The sequence below is a fragment of the Heterodontus francisci genome, chromosome 31 (genome assembly GCF_036365525.1).
Source record: "Heterodontus francisci isolate sHetFra1 chromosome 31, sHetFra1.hap1, whole genome shotgun sequence".
In the NCBI taxonomy this organism is placed as follows: Eukaryota; Metazoa; Chordata; class Chondrichthyes; order Heterodontiformes; family Heterodontidae; genus Heterodontus; species Heterodontus francisci.
The window spans coordinates 47,224,756-47,252,000 of NC_090401.1; the positions used below are offsets into that span (position 1 = coordinate 47,224,756).

At 48.7% G+C, this 27,245-nt stretch overlaps 1 protein-coding gene across 3 annotated transcripts in view; it reads left to right on the forward strand.

Annotated features, from left to right (window-relative positions):
• Positions 1-27,245, forward strand: part of e2f2 (E2F transcription factor 2) — a 56,568-nt gene that overhangs the window by 20,362 nt on the left and 8,961 nt on the right. For 2 of the 3 annotated variants that reach the window (XM_068011492.1, XM_068011493.1), the window contains exons 2-3: positions 25,157-25,262; positions 26,702-26,921. In XM_068011492.1, the coding sequence (XP_067867593.1) occupies positions 25,157-25,262; positions 26,702-26,921 (326 nt within the window). Of the gene's footprint in view, positions 1-24,015; positions 24,137-25,156; positions 25,263-26,701; positions 26,922-27,245 lie in introns of those variants that run through there. The other variant, XM_068011494.1, reaches the window with a different exon arrangement.

Sequence of the window (27,245 nt, forward strand, 5' to 3'; positions counted from 1 at the left end):
AACTTCATTGGCTATGAAGAAAGCATTTTTTGATGTTTGAGGTTGTGAAAGGTGTTCTATAAACGCAAGTCTTTCTTTCATCAAAGGCCCATGGGTTTGTATCATCTGTTACTCGAGGGGACCTTGTTGAAGAATTGATGATGAAAGGGGTATTAGAGCGTGTGTGTGTGTGTATATTTATTAGAAGTGGGGTTGGCATTGTGGAGGGAGAACGGGTGTTGTGTGAAGTGAATTGCTTTGTGTAGTTGGGGGCAGGTGTGGGTGTTCCAGAGGTACAGTTTTCAGCTATTTCAGTGTAATGTTCCAACATGTTGCAGCTTTGCTGTTTCAGGAAGGTTGTGTTTTGCCATTGTTGTCTTCATTTCTCCCCTTTCCTCCTGATATGAAAGAAAAGAAGAAACTTGCATTTATATAGCATCTTTCAGGATTTCTGGATGTTCCAGAGAGACTTACAGCCAATGAGATACTATTTGAAGTGCAGCCACTGTTGTAATGTAGAGAAACACGGCAGCCAAATTGTGCACAGCAAGCTCCCACTGGCAGATAATTTGTTTTTGAATCATTTGTGATTCCTCAGAGGTCAAGCACCTCAGATAAGTGACTGTTCTGAAGGCCTTGATAGTATCAGCAGGCTGTTCATCCCATAGCACCAATCCCAGTCTTCTCCCCGACCAACGCCTGCACATGCTCAGTCCCTCCCCTCCCTGCCAACCCTCAGCCCCTCGTGGGGGAAGGAGTGGTCTGCGCTCAGTTAGTTGATCTCAGCTGAGCCCTTCATAGGGGGTGTTCCCATTTAGCTGGGCTTTTGAGGAACACGAGGACAAGAACAGGCCATTCAGCCTATCGAAGCCAGTTCTGCCATTCAGTTAGACCATAGCATAATAATCGTGATGAGTACACGAGTGCCCCCTGTTTTGTTGGCTGTGAGGGGATTTTCTAAATGTGGACTATTTGTAGTCCTTACATTTCTGACTGCTTGCTGTCCTTTAGAGGTTATGAACCGGCAAATGGTTTTGACACCCTGATCTCCCCAGCATTGCCAGGGTGTTAGCAGGAAAGTAAAACCTGAAGCTAGCTTCACGATTGAGCTACAGTGTAACCGAGCTAGTCCTGATATTGTACAGTGTCAGCTGTGGCTCAGTGGGCAGCACAATCGCCCCTAAGTGAAGAGATCATAGGTTCCAGACCCACTCCCGAGACATGTGCACCTGATTCAGCTGACATTCTCATACAGTATCGAGGGTGTGCTGCAGTGTTGGAGGTGCCGTCTTTTGGATGAAATGTTACACCAAGGCCCCAACGTCTCCTCCGAAAGGTGACGCCTCCGACAGTGTTGCGTTCCTTCTGCGCTGGGAGTGTCGGCCTGGATTTTGTGCTCAAGTCTTTGGAGTGGGATTTGAGCCCCCAACCTTCTGATTGGGGTGAGAGTGAGTGCTGTCCACTGAGCCGGGGCTGAGTGGAAGCTGCTGTGATGTCTTCCAGAGTCAAATAGCCTGTTAGACTCTTGCTGTTCAGACTCGTTCACTCAGGTGATGTATACGAGGGCAGGCAAGGAATGTGAAAACTGGGTGCCTTTGAGAGGGGGTGAATATGGCAGGGAGGAGGGATGTTTAAGGCAAGGGAGGAGTGTAACTGCTGCTCCCCCTGCCTCAGCCCCTCTTCCTGAGGAAGGATTGGCACTCTCCCAGCCTCTGGGGTTTATTTAATGGCCCTTTTAATTAAGTCTTCCTCTCTTCTCTCATCTCTTCCCACCCAATTCCCTGTCCTTTCTTGCACAATTGGCAGTCGTTGGAATATCTCCCTGACACGGCATTCCTGTTGGAGTGTTTCAGGAGTTAACAGCTGCACCACATACAGGGGGATGGGGAGGCAGGAGGAAAATAGGCAGAGCTTCCACTGGGTCCTAGCGCTGACCTAGTTTTGGTCCTGCCAGTGGCCCAGTTCACATGTCATTGCAAGACCTGGACAAGTCCCAGCTTTTAAAAGTGACTGCTGGCACCTCCAACAGTGCAGCTCCCCCTGCGCAAAGTGCCAGTCTGGACTTTGTTGCTCAAGTCTCCAGATCAGAAGGTGTCCAGCCGCTATGCTGAAATTACCCTGTCCTCTTTTTAAAAAAGATATAAAAGTGCGACTTGAAAATTTTTTTATTTTTTTTTAGGCAAAATTGATTCAGGTACGTGTGAATTTAAAACGTACAAATGAAGTAACTTACTTGAGAGAAAAATATTCTCATTGACAGGACTGGGTGACAGAATCTCTGACAGAGTTTGAACAGTCCACTTGTGTGTGGGGGCTATGTCTCTTTCCCCACCCCCGCCAACTGCTTTTAATTTGTACAGAGACTTTAAACCCCCTAAAGTTGGGAGTGGGGGGTTGTTGTGAAGATGTCGGGAGGGTTGAGCTGGGGCGGGAAGGAAGAGAGCGAGACACACACACAGACTGGGATGGTTGGTGGGGGAGGGGGGAGACACACACACACACACACACACACACACGATGAGGACAGGGGGAGAGAGAGCGAGACAGTGATTCGCATTGAAGTCTCCAAAAAGATTGTGCAAAATACCTCCAGGCAAATCATTGGAGCCTTGGTTGTTGGCTATGAAAATGTTCCCTGTCTGCTGTAAGTGGTTCATCAGCTTTTTCCCGCCTGTCGCTGGTATCCGATGTGTCGCAACACCTGTTATGGCAATTGCTACCAACAGGTGTGGCCCAGTCATGGCCCAGTTTTGGCATTGGTTCAAGCCCAAAGAAATCCAGCCAGAAATACACAAAACACTGCCAGTTCACCTGTGAGCCCTGTTTAAAGTTCGAAAGTCCAGCTCTTGTTAAAACAGCAGAAAGAATTTTGTGCTCTTCTCCCATGGCGTGCTCGGAGGCGGGGAGAGGATGAGATAGTGGCGGGCGGGAGCGACCCCGCTATCTTCCCACCTACGTTGAAATTGTCCGGGGCGGAAAGGCCTGTGAATGGCCTACCCAGCCCACTGCCAGTTGAGGCCCTTAAGTGGGCAATTAATGCCCAAATAAGGGCCTCTTCCCACCACCGGTATTAGCCCAATGGCGGTTGGGCCTGTCGCCATGTGGGTTGCTTGGCAGCCCTGGGCTGGTGAGGTGGTGTCCTTTTTTGAACGAGGGGCCCAACATCAGGAAGTGGGGGACATAGAGATCCATGCTTGCTGCCGACCCCCCTCCTCCGCGAACCCCACCTCATGAGACCCCTCCCACCCTAACCTATCTCTGGCCTGGTTCCAGCGCCGTTCCTAGGCCCTGGGTGGGTGTTCCACTGGCAGCAGCCGCCATCTCTATGGTGCCCTAAGTTGAAGATAGTGAGTGGTGTGGATGGGACCGGGAAGGTGCAAAGGGATGTATACAACAACAACAAAAATTTACACAGCACCTTTTAATGTAGAAAACATTCACAGGAGCTTTATCAAACAAAACTCGGCACCGAGCCACATAAGCGGATAGTGGGAGGGGTCAAAGAGGTAGGTTTTAAGGAGCATCTTAAAGGAGGAGTGAGGTGGAGAGGTTTGGGGAGGGAATTCCAGAGCGTAGGGCCCAGGCAGCTAAAGACACAGCTGCCAGTAGTGGAGCGATGGGAATGCGCGGGAGGCTAGAATTGGAGAGATGTAGGGTGGGAAGAGGTAGGGTGGGGATTAGCACATAGAGGAATTTGAACACAAGGATGAGAATTTTAAAATGGAGACGTTGCTGGACCAGGAGCCAATGTAGGTCAGCGAATTGGGAAATGGGCAGCAGAGTTTTGGATAAGTTTATGACTGGTGGAAGATGGTAGGCTGGCCAGGAGGTTACAGGCATGGTTGAGGGTTTCAGCAGTAGGTGTGCTGAGGCAAGGGAAGAGTTGAGCAATATGAGTGATGGTGCAGATATATAATAGAAGCTTATCCAATTCAAATATGACATCGAGGATGCAAACATTCTGGTTCAGTCTCAGAGCATTGCCAGAGAGAGGGATGGAGTCAGTGGCTAGGGAACATAGTTTGGAGCAGGGGCTGAAGACAATGGCTTTGGTCTTCTCAATACGTGGAGGAATTTTCTGCTCCTGCACTAGATGTCAGACAAGCAGACTGACAATTTCGAGACAGTGGATTTGTAGTGAGGCTGAGCTGGGTGTCATCAACGTACATGTGGAACCTGATGCTCTATGTCTGGGTGAAATTCCTGAGGGGTAACATGTAGATAGGGAATAAGAGGGGCTAAGGATAGATCCTTGGGGGACTCCAGAAGTGTGCAGGAGTGGCAAGAAAAGCTTTTTTCCCCCTCGCCTGTTCTTGGGATGTGAGCATTGCTGGCAAGGCCAGCATCTGTTGCCCATTCCTAATTATCCTCGAGAAGTAGGTGGCGAGCTGCCTTCTTGAACTGCTGCAGCCTGTATGCTGTAGCCATACCCACAGTGCTGCTGGGAAGGAGTTCCAGGATTTTTGACCCAACAACAGCGAACAAATGGTGATCATAGTTCCAAGTCAGAATGTCATAGAGTCATAGAGTTATACAGCATAGAAACAGGCCCATCGTATCTGTGCCGGCCATCAAGCCTACTATTCTAATCCCATTGTCCAGCACTTGGCCCATAACCTTGTATGCTATGGCATTTCAAGTGCTCATCTAAATACTTCTTAAATGTTGAGTGTTCCTGCCTCTACCACCTCTTCAGGCAGTGTGTTCCAGATTCCAACCATCCTCTGGGTGAACATTTTTTTCCTCAAATCCCCTCTAAACCTCCTGCCCCTTACCTTAAATCTATGCCCCCTGGTTATTGACCCCTCCGCTAAGGGAAAAAGTTTCTTCCTATCTAACCTATCAATGCCCCTCAATTTTGTATACCTCAATCAGGTCCCCCCTCAGCCTTCTCTGCTCCAAGGAAAACAACCCTAGCCTTTTCAGTCTCTCTTCATAACTGAAATGCTCCAGCCCAGGCAACATCCTGGTGAATCTCCTCTGCACCCTCTCCAGTGCAATCACATCCTTCCTATAGTGTGACAACTAGAACTGTACACAGTACTCCAGCTGTGGGCTAACTAGCGTTTTATACAGCTCCATCATAACCTCCCTGCTCTTATATTCTATGCCTTGGCTAATAAAGGCAAGTATCCCATATGCCTTCCTAACCACCTTATCTAGTTGTGCAGCTGCCTTCTGTGATCTATGGACAAGTACACCAAGGTCCCTCTGAGCCTCTGTACTTCTTAGCTTCCTACCATCCATTGTATGTTCCATTGCCTTGTTAGTCCTCCCAAAATGCATCACCTCACACTTCTCAGGATTAAATTCCATTTGCCACAGCTCTGCCCATCTTACTGGCCCATCAACATCATCCTGTAATCTAAGGCTTTCCTCCTCACTATTTACGACACCACCAATTCTCATGTCATCTGCGAACTTACTGATCATACCTCCTGTATGGTGTGTGACTTGGAGGGGAACTTGCAGATGGTGGTGTTCCCATGCATCAGCTGCTCTTGTCGTTCTAGGTGGAAGAGGTCGTGGATTTAGAAGGTGCTGTCGAAGGATCCTTAGTGAGATGCGAATGATTCTTTGCGACTGGTTAAGAATGGAACCAGGTGAGGGCAGCTGCACCCAGCTAGACAATAGTGAGGCGTTGGAGGAGGCAGACGGAGTGGGCACAACTGTGGCAAATTGAGTTCAAGTTGCTCAACTGTGAGGGCATTAATTTTGGACCCGAGAAAGATTAATCGGACTATTTCTAAATAGTGATCAACTAGGAACTGTAGGGGAGCAGAGATTTGGGAGCACAAGTAGTCGAAACATTTTTTTAAAAAGGAAGACTTGCGTTTCTCATGACCTTGGGACGTCCCAAAGTACTTTACAGCCAATTAATTATTTTTGAAGGGTAGTCATTGTTGTAATGTAGGAATAAAGTCAGTAGACAGGTACAAAAAACTAATTGTAAAGGCTAAAGGCATGTTGACCTTTATCTCAGGATTGGAATAGAAAGGGCATGGAAGTTATGTATCAGTTATATAAAGCTGTGATTTAGCCCCGTTAGAGTTGTGCATTCAGTTCTGGGTGCCGCATCTCCGGAAGAATTAATTGGCATTGGAAGGGGTACAGATTCAGCAGAATGATACTGGGGCTCAAAGTGTTAAATAACGAGGACTGGTTGCATAGAGTCATGGAGAGATACAGCACTGAAACAGGCCCTTGGGCCCACCGAGTCTGTGCCGACCATCAACCACCCATTTATACTAATCCTACATTAATCCCATATTCCCTACCACATCCCCACCTTCCCTCAACTCTACTTACACTAGGGGCAATTTACAATGGCCAATTTACCTATCAAGCTGCAAGTCTTTGTCTGTGGGAGGAAACCGGAGCACCCGGTGGAAACCCACACGGTCACTGAGAGAACTTGCAAACTCCGCACAGGCAGTACCCAGAACTGAACCCGGGTCGCTGGAGCTGTGAGGCTGCGTTGATAACCACTGTGCCACCCTAGACTCGGTTTGTATTCCCTTGAATATAGAAGGTACAGCGGTGATATAATTGCGGTGTTTAAGATGATTTGATAGGGTAGCTAGAGAGAAACTTGTTTCCTCTGGTGAGGGAATTGAGAACGAGGGGGGATAAAGAGCCAAACTGTTGAGTAAAATCGGAGTATTTCTTCAGAGTAGTAGAAATCTGGAACACTCTTCCTCCTGTGCCACAAGGCGGTGGATATTGGAGGTCATTTGGAGTTTTCTCAAGACTGGGATGGTTGGATTTTTGTTGTGAGGGTATCAAGGGAATTGGAGCAAAGGTGAAGCTGGACTCTACTTATCCAATCAGACATAATCGATCAAATTGAATGGTGGAGGAGGCCCAATGGGTTGAATGGCTGTCTCCTGTTTTTAATGTCCAGTGTGTATTCCTTAGATGTTAATTCCAGGCCCTGCCCACTTGAAGAACTGCACAATTTGAAGAGGAGCAGGCAGTTCTGTTGCTCTCCTAGCCAACATTCTCCCTCTCCACGTCGGCCAACTCCACCCAAAATCAGATTTACAAGCCGGTTCATCTCTTCTACCTTTATGGTATCTTGCTGTGCAAAATGGCTGCCATGGGGGTATAGATTTAAGGTAAGGGGCAGGAGGTTTAGAGGACAGTTGAGGACAAAATTTTTCACCCAGAGGGTGGTTGGAATCTGGAACGCACTGCCTGAAGAGGTGGTAGAGGCAGGAACACTCACAACATTTAAGAAGTATTTAGATGAGTACTTGAAACGCCATAACCTACAAGGCCAAGGGCCAAGTGTGGAAAAATGGGATTTAGACAGTGCTTGATGGTCGATGCAGGCGCGTTGGGCCGAAGGGCCTGTTTCTGTGTTGTAAAACTCTATGACTCTGTTTGTAGTGAGAGGTCCTCATACTTGAAAGAAATCCATTGTGTGATGATGCTGGCAAACTTGTTGGGTGCTATAGTAAGGGAGCGTTAATATTTGCCCCCTGAGTAAGTGTAAACTGAGGCCCAAGGAGCAGGTCAGACCCAGTCCAGATTCAATCACTGAGGTATCAGTTGGGCAGCTCCACCTGGCCTTGGTGCTCTGAAGTTGGGCAGGTTGAGAAATAAGCCAGGATCCCCCATACTGATTTGGCGTTCATTGACTCCTGATCGAACTAGGTACCGGATTAGTTTTGATTGTGCTGCCACTAGGGTTGAATAGCCAGCTGACACAAAGTAACAGTTCACAAGTGAACAGTGCCCATTTGAACGAGGTACCAAGGGCTTATGGTACCCTATGAATTGAAGATCTTCAAAGGAAGGAGGACAGATAGGAAGTGCTTGCATTTATCTCGTGCCTGTCACGATCTCAGGACATCCTGAAGTTGCTTTATAGCCAATAAAGTATTTTGGAATACAGTCACTGCTGTAATGTAAGGAAACATGGCAGCCAGTTTAGTGCACAGCAAGATCTCATGAGCAGCAACATAAATGACCAGGTATATATCTCTCTCGAGTTGATTACAGTCTGATGGTTTAAGTCCTACTTCAAAAACTTAAGCACAATGTCTTGGTTGACACTCCAGTGCAGTACTGAGGGAGTGCTGCACTGTCATAGGTGCCTTCTTTCAGATGAGATGTTACGCTGAGGCCCTGACTGCCCCCTCGAATCGCTTTGAAAAACCTCACAACGCTATTTTGAAAAAGAGCAGGAGAGGTCTTCCGGGAGTCCTGGACAATATATATTCCCCAACAAACATCGATAAAACAGATGATCTGGTCATTTATCACATTGCTGTTTGGGAGCTTGCTGTGCACAAATTGTCTGCCACAATTCATACCGTACAACATTGACTACAATTCAATTCAAAGGTACTTGGTTGGCTGTAAAGCGGGTTGAGATAGCTGGGGGTTGTGAAAGGCACTATATAAATGAAAGTCTTTCTATCTAGCACTGACTGAGACTGTGATTCATGGCCGAGGCTTCTTGCAGAGATGCTCGAGTGGTGGTTTCCAGGCAGTGCTGTACTACGAACATGGCCAGAGAGGGAAATTACTCTGAAGTAATTACTTGGTCCTGTTTACATTCGAGATGGAAAGTATTTCCTACCACCTCCCCCCAATTCCCCCTCAAAGAAAACCCAACAGCAATGTTTGAAGACCTACAACCTTCTCCTAGTGGAGGGCAACAAGGTCCTGACAAGAGTTAACAACACACTGACCCATTTCCTGTGATCGGTCCTTGACAGCTAACCATGGGGGTCTGCACTCTCACTCTTAAAGGGACAGAGTCTTACCAGCTGACTAAATCAATAAATTGCTTTAAAAAATATAGGAACCCAGTAATATGCAGAATCTGAAAAAGAGCACTCTGGTTTCTCTGGCCAGTCTCTGATGTGCAGGAAATATATTCCACAGAAGCTGCCTTAGATTTTTCTCTCAATTGTAAACTCTCTGCCTCCTTGTGCAGTTCATTAAATAATCTTGCTGCCTTCTCTGGACTGTAGTTAATTCATATTTGTAGAGAGAGAGTGTTTCTCAAGCACTTCACAGGATGAATTGAAGGACGACTGCTGGTATGTAGGGGAAGTTGGCAGTCATTTTGTACATAGCAAGACCCCATAGACAGCAAAGAGGCACAAAGACCCAGCGTCGGATTTTTAAAGCCTGCTGGGGGCAGGTGCGAGTGCAATTCGAAGATAGTGTTCTTGGAGGTCAGCCCTGGCTTCCACCACCTCCAGCATGCAAAGCGATTTTTCAAAGGGCTGCCAGGCGGAAGGGAACGGCAACCCCGCAAGCCTCCGATAAAGTGCTTCTTGAGTTCATTGAGGAGCTGATTAACAGGCTTGACAGCAGCAGCAGTGCACAGTTTTTAAAGGCTGGGAGCGGGGAAGAAACCATGTGCGGAACATGACCGGTTTCTGAAAACGTGAACAATGTGGAGGGCCATGAAGTCTATGAGAAGGGCTAAATAACAGAATGCAGAGGCCCAAAATGAAGCTTAGCTGCTTCAGAAGTGCCAGAAAGTGGCCGTTGCTGCGTCTGGAAGACTTGCTTTTCTCAGTGGAGAGTGGCAGGAATGCGGAGAGGGATGTGAGCCCACTGGGTAGATGGGAACAGGCGACTCTGACATTGGACAGAGCCGCCAGGGTGAGCTGCAGCAGATACAACCTCCTGGACAGCAGTAGGCCAGAGAAGCACAGCGGGGGGGCTACAGGGGGAAGAAAGTGCCTCTGTAGACATCAGGTCTTCCACCAAGAGTCAGCTACCTGCAAATGACGAGCACCATTGCTGCAGGAGGCTGCACCTATCCAGGCAGATAGTCTTGGACCTTTGTGCTCTGATCCAGTAAACCTGAGGCCTTGCGGTCCCCATGGCAGTCCCTTACCTTCAGCTGTCAAGGTCACCGTCGCCCTGAATTTCTATGTAACCGGGTGGTTCCAGGGATCATCTGTGTACCTAGGTGGTATCTCTCAGTTGGCAGCTCATCATGCCATCAAGCAGGTCACAGATGCCATATTCAGATAGGTTTGCGACTACATCCACTTTGACACAGATGGGCCAGCGCAAGCACAGAGGGCTTTGGACTTTGCCACTATCGATGGATTCCCGCAGGTTCAGGGTGTCATCGATTGCACCCACGAAGCCATCAAGGCACCGACGGACCTGCCAGTCAGATTCTTCAACAGAAAGGCCTCCCACTCATTGGTCACAGACCAACTGAATATTCACAGGAAGTGAATCTTGCAGGTCTGTGCCCGGTTCCCAGGCAACTGTCATGACTCCTTGTTATCCTGCGAGAGTCCCAGGTGCCGCACCTCTTCAGGCCCACCTCCAGACCCCGTGGGCGGCTGCTGGGGGATAAGGGTTATCCCTCAAGGAGGTGGCTCCTGATGCTTGTCCAAAACCTCAGCACTGATGGGGAGAGGCTACAACCAGAGTCATCTTCTAACACGGATCTGCATTGAGCAGATCATTGGCCCCCTGAAGACATGCTTCAGTTGCTTTGACTGTTCGGATGGTTCCGTCCAGTGTGAGCCAGCCACAGTTTATTGTATTGTGGTCATCTGCTGCGTCCTGTATAACGTGACACCGGAAAGAGGCCTGGAGATGGATGAAGAGGAGGAGCTAGAACGCCACTGTGCCTCTGAGGAGAACTGAGAGAAGGAAGAAGAGGGGGAGTGACACGTTCCCGAGGCAGCCAGCAACCACACAGTGGAGGGCGTCTTGCCACTTCATCCCTCACTTAAGGCTGGGATGGCAGCCAGGACCTGCTGATTCAGCAGCGCTTCACCTGATCTCCCCTGAGCCCTTGTTAACCCCACAATTCCCCTTCCAGCATACAGAGCTATTTCACCGCTACCATGAACGTGCAGATGGAGGGTTGCTCCATCCACCATTGTCAACCATGATCCTATTGAATGGTGGAGCAGGCTCGATGGGCCAAATGGCCTAATCCTGCTCCTATTACTTATGTTCTTAAGTAGCAGTCTCAGATTCCCAGGTCCCTGCCACCTGCCCCACAATGTGGCATGCCCTTTGGAGAGGAGACATCAACAACACACCTATCAGAATGGTGAAATAAAGATGTTATATTGTGAGGCACATGAAAACAGACAGAGTTGCCTTCCTGTCCCCAACATTTCAATGGGTTTCTCCCCCTGTGGCGGAGCATGCAGTTGAGGCAGCCTGCTCCCTACTCTCTGCCCCTGCCTGAGATGCCTTTGGCTTCTGTCCTCACCTTGGAGGTGCCCATGCCTACGTCCTGGCAAGGGCTGCCTTGGTCAGAGGACCCTGCCACATGGGTGGCTCCTGAGTCGGAGGGGGCAACAGGCCAAAGGGTGATACCGGAACCCCCTGAGGAGTTGCTGCCTCTTCTGCCGCTAGGACTGTCGCGGTCCTTTCCTGGCTCCCGTGGATCCTGGAAGAGGTCACCAGCTGAGACACAGTGGGCATCTACTCAGAGCGCCATCAGCGACACTGAGCAGTCTATGCTGCGGAGAGTCTCACTCCTCCTACACACATCAGCGCTCTGCTACTGCACCCACTCGGAGTGGTGCTCTATATGGCTGTCCAAGAGTTTTCCCACTTTCTCAATGGAGGAGCTCATGCGATTGAAGCCTTGAGTCATAACGGAGCACAAGCACTGCATGGACTCTGTATTGCCTGCTCGTGGCTGCTGAAGACCTTGGGGGACTCCGACAAATGGCAACTTTATCTGCCTCTGATTCTTGAGGAAGGCCCTCCTTGCCTGTGACACCTGAGGCCCAGCATCTTCAACCAGTGAAGTGTCCTCCCAAGCGGGACGGCACACAGGTGACTCTGCCTGCCCCCCCCCCCCCCCCCCCCCCGCTTCTTCCTGCTCACCTGTGATGAGAAGTTCAACCAGTGCTCCCCTCTCTACGCTAGTCTGGGGCCCAAGAAAGGTGAGTGTCTCTGCACTGGTGGAGGGTTCTGATGTGAGACGTGAAAGTGCTGATTCCTTAGAAATACCGCCCCACCCACCTCACCGGCGTGGATTGCGGTGCTGATAGGGAAGGTTCACTTTGGTGTCTCTTTTGTTTTTAACTTCGTTTTTTTCCCCTTTTAAGGGGGCCTTTATATCCTAGGCCCCTTTTATTTTTGTCGAGGGGCCTTTATTCCTCAGGCCCTCTTTATATACATTTTTATAAAAATAACTTATTTAAAATCAAATAAATAAACATAAACTCAAATTAAAATGCAATTCTCCGCATCGATGTACTCCAGCCCCTGTGGTGCCCACCAGTCGCAGCAGGCTTCAAGTGAACCAGCGGACACCGCATGCTCCTTCTCTAGGACACCCGGGCGTGTGAACCTAACCTCGGAAGAGGGGCAGGCAATCGGGGCGGACGGACCCCTTGACTGCCTGCAGCCTGGACCTGTGAATTGCCAACTAGGCCAGGCCCAGGAGCAGACAGACGAGGAGATCCTCCTCCCGGCCCACCCCCCTCCGCACCGGGTGCCCAAAGATCAGGAACGTGGGGCTGAAGTGCAACCAAACCTTGAGGAGCAGCCCCTTTAAATACTTTGGTGCCTCTCTGTAACTAGCCCTGTGAGACACACAAGAGAATGGTAATGAGAACTGGCCTATTCAACACGTGCCTCCATACAACCAGCCCCTCATGACAGTGGACTAAGACACATAGCTCACATTTGGCAGGAGTCTCCTCCATGCCGTTCACCTCAAGAAAGAGCTATCCAATGACCCCGTTGCTCACGGCCTCCTGTCTCACCATACCCCACTGAACGCCTTGATGGCACCTGGTGATCTCCGGCGCTGCCTCCTTCACTGATGTCAGTGTATGGAGCTGGGCCACTTGATCTCGTTTTGGATATCCTCCTGGATCTCCTCTTGCACGGTGAGAGGAGAAAGATTTGTAGGTAGGCTGCCCTCCTTCATCTCTCCCAGCATAACATACACCTGGGCTGATAACCCCTCAGTGATGTCCCCATCTGATTGTCGCCCCATACATGATGGTGACTGCGTCTCAGTGTAATGACCATTGACTTACTCTGACAATGCGAGGCAGAACTATAGACATTCTGTGAGGTCAACTCGTGTACATTTTGGTGCTTAGGAGGGTTGGTGCCCAGTGAGCTGGGTGCTGCTGGCCACTCTCCTTACCAGACACAAAGGGTAATTGAACCTTTTCCTGCACTAGATTCCGGTCCTTCGCCTGGGTCCCCAGCTGCTGACCTCCATCCACGGCCTCTTGGTCTCGCTGAGAGTGGGGTGGGGGGAGGGGGGGATTTCCTCCTCCCTGAGGCTGGGTGGAACAGCTCGGACCTGGCATCAAATGAGTGCCTCCAGAGAGGCATCGGAGAAACTGGGTGCTGTCCAGGGACGCATGCCCATGCCGGCACAAGCCCTCCGAGCTCCCTGGTGCTGCATCTCTAATGGAAACTGCAAGCCCAGTCATGGCTTCCACTTGCCTTTTCAAATTGCACTCAGCAACTTGTTCCCGCCTCCAGCCGCTTCAGGCACCTCTGATTGGGCTTCAGGGACTCGCTCCCAGGCCAAGCACAGTGTTTGCATTTGAAAATTACACTGCGTCCAGTGGGATCGGGACCTAGAAATGCTCCGGGCGTCTGGTTCCCAACCTCTTAATGAAAATCGATCCTCCAGTAGCTCAGCCCTATTATATGAAGGGCAACCGTTTGTCAGGACACCGTGACGAACTTTGTTACACAGCTCGTGTTTTTTTTTGTACCTTTTGCTTTTGCATAGAATTTTACAATGGACTTACCGCATGCCGTGGCTGCAGACACTCTGGACTGTGAAGACAGCAGGATCGGAGATTAAAGTATCGGAGGGGGGTTTTGACGACTGGGCAATTCTCAACCTCCATAAATTTGCCCAGGCATGCGCCATGGAGAGGTCACTCCATAGTTGACAAACCACTGACCACCTCCAGGCGCGTATCCATTGTCTCTCGAGATAAGGAGGCCCAAAAGAAGAAGAAGAATTTTACAGCACAGAAACAGGCCAATCAGCCCAACTGCTGTTTGTGCTGCACATGAGCCTCATCCCACCCTAATTCATCCCACCCTAATTCATCCCACCCTATCAGCATATCCTTCTGTTCCTTTCTCTCGCATGTGCTTATCTAGCTTCCCCTCAATACTGTTCCCCTCAGCCACTCCCTCTGGCAGTGAGTTCCACATTAGAGTCATAGTTATCCAGCACAGAAACAGGCCCTTTGGCCCATTATGATAACATTCTAACTACTCTCTGGGTAAAGAGTTTCTCTTGAATACTCTATTGGGTTTATTGGAAACTACCTTTATAACTATGGCCCCTAGTTTTAGACTCCCCCCAAAGTGGAAGCATCTGCTCTATGTCTACCCTATAAAACTTCTTCATAAATTTTAAACTTTGTAACTTTTTCCAGCCCTCCGCAATCCTTGAGCTCCAATTCTGCCCTCTTGCCCAACTCCGATTTTCTACGCTCCACCATTGGCAGTCGTGTCCGATATAGTTTGATAACTGCTTCTGTGACGGTCCTTGGGACTTTTTTTCTGTTTTGTTTTTAATATTTATTCATGAGATGTGAGCATCACTGGAAAGGCCAGAATTTATTGCCATCCCTAATTGTCCTTGAGAAGTTGATGATGAGCTGCCTTCTTGAACCGCTGCAGTCCTTGGGGTGTGGGTGCCCCTACAGTGCTTTTAGGGAGCGAGTTCCAGGATTTTGACACATCGATTGAAGGGATGGGGATATAGTTCCAAATTAGGATGGTGTGTGGCTTGGAGGGGAGCTTGCAAGTGGTGGTGTTCCCATGTGTCTGCTGCCTTTGCCCTTCTAGGTGGTAGGGGTCGTGGGTTTGGGAGGTGCTGTTGAAGGAGCCTTGGTAAATTGCTGCAGTACATCTTGTACATATTACACACTGCTACCACTGTGCTCCAGTGGTGAAGGGAGTGAATGTTGAGGTTGGTGAATGAGGTGCTGATCACGAAGGCTGCTTTGTCTTGGATGGTGTCGACAATCTTAAGTGTTGTTGGAGCTGCACTCATCCAGGCAAGTGGAGGGTATTTCATCACACTCCTGACTTGTGCCCTGTAGGTAGTGGATAGACATTTGGAGTCAGGAAGTGAGCTACTCACCTCCGAATTCCCAGCTTCTGACCCATTGTTGTAGACACAGTATTTATACGGCCGGTCCAGTTAAATATCTGGTCAATAGTGACCACCACCCCCCCCCCCCTGGAATGCTGATGGTGGGGGATTCAGTGATGGTAATGCTATTGAACATCAAAGAGAGATGGTTGGATTCACTCTTTTTGGAAGTGTTCATGGCCTGGCATTTGTGTGGTGCAAATGTAACTTGCCACTTATCAGCCCAAGCCTAGATGTTGTCCAGGTCTTGCTGCATGTGGGCACAGACTGCTTCATTATCTGAAGAGTTGTTAATGGCCCTTAACACTGTGCAATCATCAGCAGACATCCCCACTTCTGACCTTATGATGGAGGGAAGGTCATTGATAAAGCAGCTGAAGATGGTTGGGCCTAGGACACTACCCTGAGAAACTCTTGCAGTGATGTCCTGGGGCTGAGCTGATTGGCTTCCAACAACCACAACTATCTTCCTTTTGTGCTAGGAATGATTCCAACCAGTGGAGAGTTTCCCCCTAATTCCCATTGATTCCAGTTTGTCTCAGGCTCCTTGATGCCATACTCGGTCAAATGCTGCCTTGAAATCAAGGGCAGTCACTCTCACCTCACCTCTTGAGTTCAGCTCTTTTGTCCATATTTGGATCAAGATTGTAATGAGGTCTGGAGACGAGTTGTCCTGATGGAACCCAAACTGAGCATAATGACCTTACTGAGTGAGCCAGTGTTCTGATATACCTTCCAGCAGCTATCAACCCAAGCCTCTGTTTCCCTATTGGCTGCGAGATGGCCAAGCACGTTCAGTGCGGTGGAAGGACATGCGCTCGGCAGCTTGATGTGTTGACATCCAATACCAGTGCCCTGTTACCTTCGACAGCACCTTCCAAATCCACAACCTCCATCACCCAGAAGGACAAGGGCAGCAATTGCATGGGAACACCACCACCTGCAAGTTCCCCTCCAAGCTACACACCATCCTGACTTGGAACTATATCGCCGTTCCTTCACTGTCGCTGGATCAACATTCTGGAAGTCCCTTCCTAACAGCACTGTGGGTATACCTACCCCACATGGACTGCAACGGTTCAACAAGGCGGCTCACCACCATCTTCCCGAGGTCAATTGGGGATGGGCAATGAATGCTGGACTTGCCAGCGATGCCCACATCCCATGAATAAATTGAAAAAGAAAACTTACTGATCATTGACTGTTGACCAAAGCTTCTCGAAGGCTCTGCAACTAAGACATGCCCAAAGGGAGACTGGGCAACAGATTGCCACCGGTAGAGCGTGTAATGCAGAGGTCAACATAAGGTCACATGAAACCTCGGCTCCGGGAGTGTCGAGCAAAGTTCAGTGGGGCCAACCTTCCAAATAAGGGCCTTGCAAGCAGCGAGATGTTGTGGTCAAATTGGAGACCAGAAAGAGTGAAACAATAGTGCACAGAGATCTTCATCTCATTCGCCCATTTCCCAGAACATCTCGGGCCAATGATTGAGTTGCACTGTACCTCCATGGACAACATGATGGAAACCATAACAACTCGAGCAATTGGGAAATGTCTAAGCTTTGCTTTAGATTGTGGCTATCGTTTCAGACAGGGCCACTATCCAAAGGGCCCTCATGGTCACATTTTCACCCGAAAGGTAGTGGAAATCTGGAACTCTTTCCCCCCACCCCCACCTAAAAGTTGCTGAGGTTGGGGGTGTTGGAGTTAATTGAAAATTTCAAAACTGAGTTTGATCGAGATTTGTTATGTAAGGCTATTAAGGGTTATGGAATTAAGGCTGGTAGATGGAATTAAGATACAGATCAGCCATGAACTAATTGAATGGCGGAAGCGGCTTGAGGAATTAAATGGCCATCTTCTGCTCCTATTACAGTCTGAGAGGCAGATATTAAGATCCGTCCGCAGTAGTCTGTTCTTCCGACTTGGCACTGGCAGCCTGTGTATGTGCTGACCTGTGGTCAAAGTGAGGGCCCTCGGAGCCCCAACATCACAGAACCCTGGTCGTGTATCTGGCGTTTCCTCAAGTCAGTGGTTCCACTAGTGGCTGTTTGTTTGACAAAACGTAAAAGGGGTTCACAAGCACCTCAAAAGCAAAATCGAAAATGTATGGCTCGAAGCCAACGGAACAACTTGCACTTTGTAGCGCCTTTAACCTATTAAGCGTGCCAAGAGGCTTCACAGAAGCGTAGTCAAGCAAAATTTGGCACCAAGCCACATTAGGAAATATTAAAACAGGAGCTTGGTCAAAGGGAGGTTTTAAGGAGCGTCTTCCACAAGGAGAGAGAAGCAGGCAGAGAGGTTTAAGGAGGGAATTCCAGAGTTTAGGGCCTAGGCTGCTGAAAGCATGGTCATCAATGGTGGAATTATAAAAATAGGGGATGCACAAGCGTCCAGAATTGGAAGAGCGCAGAGATCGCTGAGGGTTGTAAGGCTCCTCACCAGCTGGTTCAAATGCTGAACTGTGTAACAGTCCTGGTTGAGCTTTGGATCACTTAACACCACCAGCAGTAAGTTGGCCGGTGTGTCTGTAGATTCTTGACAGGGTCCAGAAACCTGCCTCTGGATTGTCTTCTCTGCTGGATATGAAATAAGTCTCAAACCCAGTCTTTGGTAAGCATGGGGCCCCAAAGGTGCAAACCATTCCCTCTCCACCCCCCCCCCACAATATGGTGCTTAACCGGCAACCTCAACAACTTTTAGGTGGGGGTGGGGGGAAAGAGTTCCAGATTTCCACTACCTTTCGGGTGACAATGTGACCTTGAGGGCCCTTTGGATAGTGGCCCTGTCTGAAACGATAGCCACAATCTAAAGCAAAGCTTAGACATTTCCCAATTGCTCGAGTTGTTATGGTTTCCATCATGTTGTCCATGGAGGTACAGTGCAACTCAATCATTGGCCCGAGATGTTCTGGGAAATGGGCGAATGAGATGAAGATCTCTGTGCACTATTGTTTCACTCTTTCTGGCCTTCAATTTGACCACAAGATCTCGCTGCTTGCAAGGCCCTTATTTGGAAGGTTGGGTCCACTGACCCTTGCTTGACACTCCCCGAGCCGAGGTTTCATGTGACCTTATGTTGACCTCTGCATTACACGCTCGACCGGTGGCAATTTGTTGCTAAGTCTCCCTTTGGGCATGTCTTAGTTGCAGAGCCTTTGAGAAGCTTTGGTCAACAGTGAATGATCAGTAAGTTTTCTTTTTCAATTTATTCATGGGATGTGGGCATCGCTGGCAAGGCCAGCATTTATTGCCCATCCCCAATTGACCTCGGGAAGATGGTGGTGAGCCGCCTTCTTGAACCGCTGCAGTCCATGTGGGGTAGGTATACCCACAGTGCTGTTAAGGAGTTTCAGAATTGTGACCCAGTGACAGTGAAGGATTGGCAAAATAATTCCAAGTCAGGATGGTGTGTAGCTTGGAGGGGGAACTTGCACGTGGTGGTGTTCCCATGCAATTGCTGCCCTTGTCCTTCTGGGTGTTCGAGGTTGCGGGTATGGAAGGTGCTGTCGAAGGTAACAGTAGGGCACTGGAATTGGATGTCAACACATCAAGCTGCCGAGCGCATGTCCTTCCACCGCACTGAACGTGCTTGGCCATCTCGCAGCCAATAGGGAAACAGAGGCTTGGGTTGATAGCTGCTGGAAGGTATATCAGAACACTGGCTCACTCAGTAAGGTCATTATGCTCAGTTTGGGTTCCATCAGGACAACTCGTCTCCAGACCTCATTACAATCTTGATCCAAATATGGACAAAAGAGCTGAACTCAAGAGGTGAGGTGAGAGTGACTGCCCTTGATTTCAGGGCAGCATTTGACCGAGTATGGCATCAAGGAGCCTGAGAAAAACTGGAATCAATGGGAATTAGGGGGAAAACTCTCCACTGGTTGGAATCATTCCTAGCACAAAAGGAAGATAGTTGTGGTTGTTGGAAGCCAATCAGCTCAGCCCCAGGACATCACTGCAAGAGTTTCTCAGGGTAGTGTCCTAGGCCCAACCATCTTCAGCTGCTTTATCAATGATCTTCCCTCCATCATAAGGTCAGAAGTGGGGATGTCTGCTGATGATTGCACAGTGTTAAGGGCCATTCACAACTCTTCAGATAATGAAGCAGTCTGTACCCACATGCAGCAAGACCTGGACAACATCTAGGCTTGGGCTGATAAGTGGCAAGTTACATTTGCACCACACAAATGCCAGGCCATGATCACTTCCAAAAAGAGAGATCCCAACCTTCTCTCGTCGATGTTTAATACCATTACCATTACTGAATCCCCCACCATCAGCATTCCGGGGGGCGGGGGTCACGATTGACCAGATATTTAACTGGACCGGCCGTATAAATACTGTGGCTACAACAATGAGTCAGAAGCTGGGTATTCGGAGGCGAGTAATTCACTTCCTGACTCCAAATGCCTGTCCACTACCTACAGGGCACAAGTCAGGAGTGTGATGGCACAAGGTGGCTGGTGCCAGAGGCTTGGCCTTGTTGGGAGACTACTAAAGGGAGCTTTACATTGCATCTAACCCACACTAGTGTGACCTGGGATTGCTTGTTGGAAACTATTTCAATTGCCAGAGCTAATGTCCGTCACCTAAAATCTGCTTGATTATTAAAGTGCTTGAGCTGCTCTGGGAGTCTGAGAGCCCATTGTATGGATGTGACAGTGCTATTCAATGCCAGTATAATTCATGGCAGGGCAGAAGAAAGGGAATTATTGTACATTTGGGAAGCTGCATAATGGGGCTCCTGAAACCCAAACGCACTGAGACTCTGGCAGAATTCAAGATGCACACGCGGCATGGGGTAGCCCAGACCGGGCTCTGAACAGACGCTGAGTGTTTAAGGGCAGTGCCCAGTGAGGCACCATTGCTGCTCTGGCACAACACTGCCACCCAGTGGCATCGAGGGAGAAAATACAGCTGGAGAATGGACTTGAGTTGTAAGCTGACAGAGCAATTTGAGCATGATTTAAGGAAATGGTTTTAGTTTAGAGATACAGCACTGAAACAGGCCCTTCGGCCCACCGAGTCTGTGCCGACCATCAACCACCCATTTATACTAATCCTATACTAATCCCATATTCCGACCACATCCCCACCTCCCTATATTCCCCTACCACCTACCTATACTGGGGGCAATTTATAATGGCCAATTTACCTATCAACCTGCAAGTCTTTGGCATGTGGGAGGAAACTGGAGCACCCGGAGGAAACCCACGCAGACACAGGGAGAACTTGCAAACTCCACACAGGCAGTACCCAGAATTGAACCCGGGTCGCTGGAACTGTGAGGCTGCGGTGCTAACCACTGCGCCACTGTGCTGCCCATTGTTGGAAGAGGGAGACTGGGTTGGGGGTGGATGAAGAGAGATGGGGGGAGAGGAGAGAGAATAAAACTGGGAATGGGGTAAAAGAAATTGGTTGAAGTGGGAAAATAACAGGGTCTTTATGCTGTGGGTTAGGGTGTGTGGAAAGAAATCAGCCAGGGTGTGTGTTGTAAGCTGTAGAATTGCCTCTCTAACTGCCTCCCTTGCTTTCTCTCCCTTTAAGATGCTCTTCAAAACCTACCTTTTTTGTCCATTAGGTCATGGCCCTAATACCTCCTTATAAGACTTGGTGTCGAATTGTGTTTTGAGAAAGCTACTTTGAAGCACGTTGGAATGTTGTAAAATGTTAGTTACTGTGCAAATTGAAGTTGTCTAGTGACTAGTGACCTCTGGAGGAAAGTGCCCATGTCTACAAGTATTGGGAAGAGGAAAAGCTGAATCAGGCGTGTTGCCTCTCATGGTCTGATAGGTGACCAGTTGCCACTATGTGGACTCTCGCTTGAAGACTGGCTGGCTGCCTGAGTGAAGTCTCAAGGGTAACAGCCCCTGTTTAAGGGGTGTTCACAGGCCAGGAAAGGGGGAAATGCAGGGGCAGGATTGGGAGTGACAGCAGATATGGAGAAAAAGCTGATCCGTCTGTCTTCTGAGTGTGTCACTAGACTCAACTGCATGAGTGGAATGGACTGGCAACACAGCGAGGAGTCTCCTTTAAATAAAAACTCTTCAGTCTACACTTGTTACAGTTTCTTAACTGTGCTAAAACACTAGAAGGCTAGAGTGCAGGTCTGTCAAGAGCAGGGTTTTTGTTTGTTCCTGTGTGTGCGCACACTCCCTGGTCGGTCCACTTTGCATCTTAGTCACACGCTAGTGACCTGGAAGAGAGCAGTGACTTGTGAAATTGACCCTGCAATTTCCCCTCGTCCCTTCCCTGTTCCTCCGAGCCTCTTTTGAGGTGCAGCTAACCCCCAATTTAGCAGTGAGTTTACTGCTGGGAGGTGATATGGTATTTAACAGGAGTGTGAATTCTACACTTTCTTATCACCATCCTCATATCATCATCAGGTTATTGGCAGTTAAATCACAGAGTCTTACAGCACCGAAGGAGGCCATTTGGTCCATTGTGCCCATGCCAGCTTTTTGAAAGAGCTTTTCAGCTCGCCCCATTCCCCTGCCCTTTCCCCATGGCCTGGCAAATGTTATTACCTTCAATTATAGTTTGATAGTTTATGATTGAATCTGCTTTCATCACCCTTTCAGGAAGCGTGTTTCACATCATAACTTGCTAAGTTCATCATGTAAAAAAAAATCAAACCTCTATTAAATCTCCCCTCAATCTTCTCTGGTCCAAGGAGAACACTTTCAACTTCTCCAGTGTCTCCACATAACTGAGTCCTTCATTCCTGATCCTATTCTAGTAAATCTCCTCTGCATCCTCTTCAAGGCCTTGACATCATTCCTAACGTGTGGTGCCCAGAATTGAACACAGCTCTAGCTGAGGTCTAGCCAATGATATATTGCTATTCTTTTTGCCGGGCGCTGTCCAGAATCTCACCCAAGATGCCACGCTATCTGTAAGCCTGTTGGTTATCTGTTGATCAGCTACTCGACTGTGAGAAGCAACACAACCCAAGCCAGACCACCACCTCTCTTCTTTCCCCGCCCCCACCCCAAAAACTTTTAAAGGAGATCTCACTCTGCAACTGAGACCATCTAACTCGGTCGGGATTTAGTCTGGTGTCTTGCAGTCACTGGGACCCAGTCTCATGGCGGAGGTTATCTCAGCAGATTGATGTTTGAGAGATCTGGAGACTGTTGCTTTCTGAACTTGTTCACTCAAAGTGTCAACCATAGAGTGAATGCTTTGGCGAAAAGCTCTGCTGCCCATATCCTAACTCGCAACAAGTTCCATTCACCCTGTGCTCACTGACCTACATTGGCTTCTGCCCTGGCAATGCCTTGATTTTAAAATGCTCATTTAGTTTTCAAATCCTCCATGGCTTTGCCCCTCCCTATTTCTGTAAACCACCTCCAGCCCTCCAACCCTCTGAGATCCCAGTGCTTTTCCAATTCTGGCCTTTTGCGCATCCCCAATTTTAATCACTCCACCATTGGTAGCTGTGCTTTTTGGCTGCCTTGCTGATCTCTGCAATTCCCTCTCCAAACCTCTCTGCCTGTTAGCCGCTCACTCCTCCTTTAAGTCGTTCCTTAAAACCAAGCTCTTGGATCGTGCTTTTGGTCACCTGTCCTAATACCTCCTTATGAGGCTCAGTGTCCAGTTTTGCTAATTGCTTCTGCGATGCTTTTACTATGTTAAAGGCACTATATAAATGCAAGTTGTTGCTATGGGTTTGAGTTGAAGCCTTGGCCTCCTTCTGCCAAGGACTCTTCCTGTTCCGATTGTGCAATTGGGGCGGCGAAGAAATAATCAGCAGCCTCTTCAGAGGATGTGGGGAGGAAGTGGAGGCCTTGAATGCAGGTCCACAGCAACTCAAGTGGTTAGCTGGCTGTCAGCACCGCTTGGGTGTGAGTTGTTAATGGTGTCAGTTTGGGTGAAGAGCGGGCTCCACTTGTCATGTTTGCAATAACAAGGTGCTGGTGGAAAAGACCTGGGTTTGGAATCCAGCCAAGCGGCATGAGGTCGGCCTTCAAAAGGCTTTCGCCATGGCAACGCCCCTCATGATGAATGACTGCAGTTAATGGTTTTCTTTCATGACATTTGTGGTTTGAGCCCCTGCTGAAAGTGCAGCAAGTCTCCTGGTGTTGCGGTTTGTGGGGCTGTGCTTCTCTAGCGTGATAAGGTCAGGAGCCTTGGCATGCTAAGCCGCGGATGTGAATTAACCTGGAGCCTGAGCCTGCTCTGTAAATGATCCAAACCTTTCTCAATGAATGAGTGATGCTAATGATAATTTTGCTTGAGTGGTTTGTACGCCAAAGGATCCTTCCTATTTTCCACCACGCCCCTGTCCCTTCTCAAAGGCACTGCCTCCAGCTCCACGCGAATCTGCTAACTGTAGAAACTCATCCGAATGGCTGCTCTTTGTGACTGCGTCTAGAAATAAGTGTGAGCTATTTGACTAAGGGGAGCATCGCAGTGGAGTCCAAAGCCCATGTTTGTGCCAGCAGGGGTCACTCTATATAATGGCAAGGGACCCTGGCTGATTGCCCTACCGAGACCAGTTGGGTTGCCAACACTCCAGGATTGCCCTGGAATTAATCTCCAGGGCACTGCGAGCAACACCCAGGATGAAAAAAAAAATCTTTGGGGAATTAAAAAAAAGTTTGCTTTTAACAGCTGTTTTTAAAAAAAAAATTTGTTTTAAAAGTGTTGGAGTGGAGGGTGGCGTGAAAGGTCTGTTTGGCTGAGAGTCAAGAAGCGGCCAGTCGGGTAATTAAAGAATCTGACTTTCCAATTGGCTGTGGGAAGGCAGGGCGCCAATGATGGACATGTGGGGCGGCCAATATCTGGAGTGTGGGGCAGGGCAGCTGGAGGCAGGAAGTCATGTGATGAAACCTCCAAGACCAGGTCCAGCTCGAGTTGGCAAGGCCAGCACTGAGTTTGCCACCTGTAAACTTGAGACAGGCCCGGGATTGAGCCTGGCATGCTCCTGAGCTGTGTGACTCTCCTGCTCATTTGGATGGTACATTTCTGTGCTGTGCCATTGCACCAATCTCCTGTTTCGAACCCTGAGTCTCAAGGACCTGTTTCCAGGGTGAGGTTGTAATTGGCATTTTATGTCTTTTTTTTTCCCCCCTTCATTCCTTCACCCACTATTGTCCATCCTCATTTTGTAATCATGTTTGTGTGCTTTTTTTTAACTGGACCTGCATGCTATCATTCAAAAAAAAACCTTTTGTGGTACTTTTAAAAATAGTACAGATATGTGTATAAATAAAGCAAGTCTTTGAAATTTGAATACTTGTTTGAAGAAAGACTTTCATTTAAATAGCATCTCACAACCTCAGGATGCCCAAGTGCTTTACGACCAATGGATTACTTTTTTAGTAATTTAGTCTTAGTTGTAATGTAAGAAATGCAGCAGCCAATTTATGCACAGCAAGATCCCAAAAACAGCAATGCTATAATGACCAGTTTTTTTCTTTCAAAAGCTGTTAGTTGAGGGATAAATATTGGCCAATCCTCATCTTCAAAACACCGTGGGATCTTTTTATATCCGCCTGAAAGGACAGTGAGGGCCCCATTTTCATGTCTCAGCTACAGGATGGCACCTCTGGCAGTGCAGCACTTTCTCAGTATTATACTGTAGAGTCAGCCTAGATTACAGGCCTGAGTTTCTGGAGTGGGGTTTGAACTCCCGACCATCTGACTTTGAGGCCAGAGTGCTAGCCTCTGCTGCCACCTGTACAGCAGCTCATAACGAATGCAAATTCTCCAGAGTTGACTGAAGAACGGCAAAACAGGAGCTGCTAAGGCGGTTCTGCAACTGACCTCTGATCCAATCCACTGGGCAGAGATTCCTGTGTCTTTGTCTCTACATGTTGAGCATGGATTGTGTTTGTCTAATAGTTCCCACAGTTGAATAGTCCCCAAAGTTTGCTGTCTAGGTTCACATTGAAGGGCAGGCACTGAGGTGGGGGAGGTGGTGGCAAGGTGTGCTTTTGGGGATTGACCCTGGTACACTCAAGGCTGGGAGGGGATAAAGTTCAGAGAAATTTTATAACACAACAAAATTTATATTTACACAACTAGTTTCTTTTTTTTTTGTTCTCAGGCAAAACGCAAACTGGACCTAGAAGGCAGCGAGCACCAGTGTTTGCCAGAATTTCGCACTCCAAAAGGAAAAGGCAAAATGCCGGCCAGGATTCCCAGTCCAAAAAGTAAGAGTTTGGCCATTGTACTGCGTCATAGTGAAAAATGGCAGTTTTCTAATTGCTGCGGAGCGGCCACCATTTTGTCCCCTTGGTCAATTTTTTTTAATCTTGCAGTTTGACAAGATATCATTTGCCGCAGAGATCCAGTGGGAGAAAGCATCCTCTACAGCCGCCCTTTTGTGCACTTTATTTCAAAATGGTGGGGTGAGGTTGCTCCTGTGGAAGGCAGGAGCCATTTTGGAGCGTGCGAGTGACAGAAAATCGCAGCGAGCCCTCCCCAAGAAACACCCATCACTGAAAATGGCAGCTGGGTTTCGTGTTCAGAGGCCGGTGTGGCGTTGAGCCCCCTTGAGTTGGTTGACCTCGGGAGCAGAGGTTGGGCCCTACTCCTGGTTTCTGTTCTTCCCAACCCCCAACTCCTTGGGAATGGAAGTGGGGGTGGGGGGGGGGGGGGGAAGAAATCACCCAGAATTCCTGCTCTTCATTGCTAGACAAGTCATTCCCTTTGGAAAGCGCTGGGCTGAGGGCATCCATGAGGAGCCCTGGGGCTGAAAGGCCCAAAGCCGTTCGCTGTCTCAACTGGTAGATGACGGTGGCTGGAGCTGGCCAAACTATGCTCCCAGTAGCAGCAGGTGCCTTCAGGTGAAGGGAAGGCAGAAGAATTGAGTTGAGATGAGAAGTTCTCTTTCCCTGTCCAGCTTCCCTCCACTCACTAAGGGTGCTGAAGTCAATGGTAACATGCAACGGGTACTCCTACCCGAGATAAACAGCTTCAGCACAGACGAGGGGTCAAACATGAGGCTCTTCCTGGTCTTCAGACATAAGCTATCGAGTACCCATCGAGTATTAGTTTAGGAACTGCCAGTTGACTCGAGTGGTGCAGGGATTGAGAGATTTCAGTTGTTTGGAGAGACTGGAGAAGCTGGGATTATCCTCCATAGAGCAGAGAAGGTGAAGAGGGGATATGATGGATGCATTCAAAACCACGGGAGGGTTTTATGATCAATTAAATGGGAAGAAACTGTTTCCACTGGTGGGAAGGTTGGTAATCAGAGCTCACAGATTTGAGGTAATTGGGCGAAGAACCAAAGTGGAGATGAGCAGGAATTTTTTATGCAGAGAGTTATGGTCTGGAACGTATTAGCTAAAAAGGTGGTGGAAGCAGATTCAATAGTAACTTTCAAAAGGGAATTGGATATGTACATATGTAAAATTTCCAGGGCTATGGGGAAAGAGCAGGGGACTGGGACTAATTGGATAGCTCTTTCAAAGAGCTGGCACTGCATGATGGACTGAATGGCCTCTTTCTGTGCCGTATTGTTCTATAAATTGATGACCTTTTGCTGCTTGGAGTTGTTGTGCCGTGTCAGAATTTCTCCGGCGTTTTGCTGCACGATTGATTTTTGAGATCGGACATGTGTGCTTTGTTTTACTGCCGCCTGCAGCTCCCAAGTCTCCCGGGGAGAAGACGAGATATGACACCTCGCTCGGGCTTCTGACCAAGAAATTTGTCCACCTGCTCAGCGAGTCTCCCGACGGCGTCCTGGACTTGAATCGTGCCGCGGAGGTCCTCGAGGTCCAGAAGAGGCGGATTTACGACATCACCAACGTTTTGGAAGGAATTCAGCTCATCAGGAAGAAATCCAAGAATAACATTCAGTGGATGTAAGTCGTCCAACTGGGTTCCTGACATTGGGGTTTTCCAAGTGGTCACCAGGTTTCAACTGGCCGCAGTTGGGTGCCCAAACCTCAGGCGGGTCATCAGTTCAGCTGCTGATGGGCGAGGGTGTTGATGCTGAGAATTGTGTGGCCTGTACAAGCCTGTTTGGGGGTCATGACCTCACTACTCTTGACCCTGCCTATATATGGTGTGGGGGAGGAGGTGTTAGCATTGCCAGCATGTCAGTCATCGCAATACCTCACCTGCCCACAGGCAATTGGAAATCAAGTAAACTCCTCATTACCTGATTGGATGATTCTTAACATCAA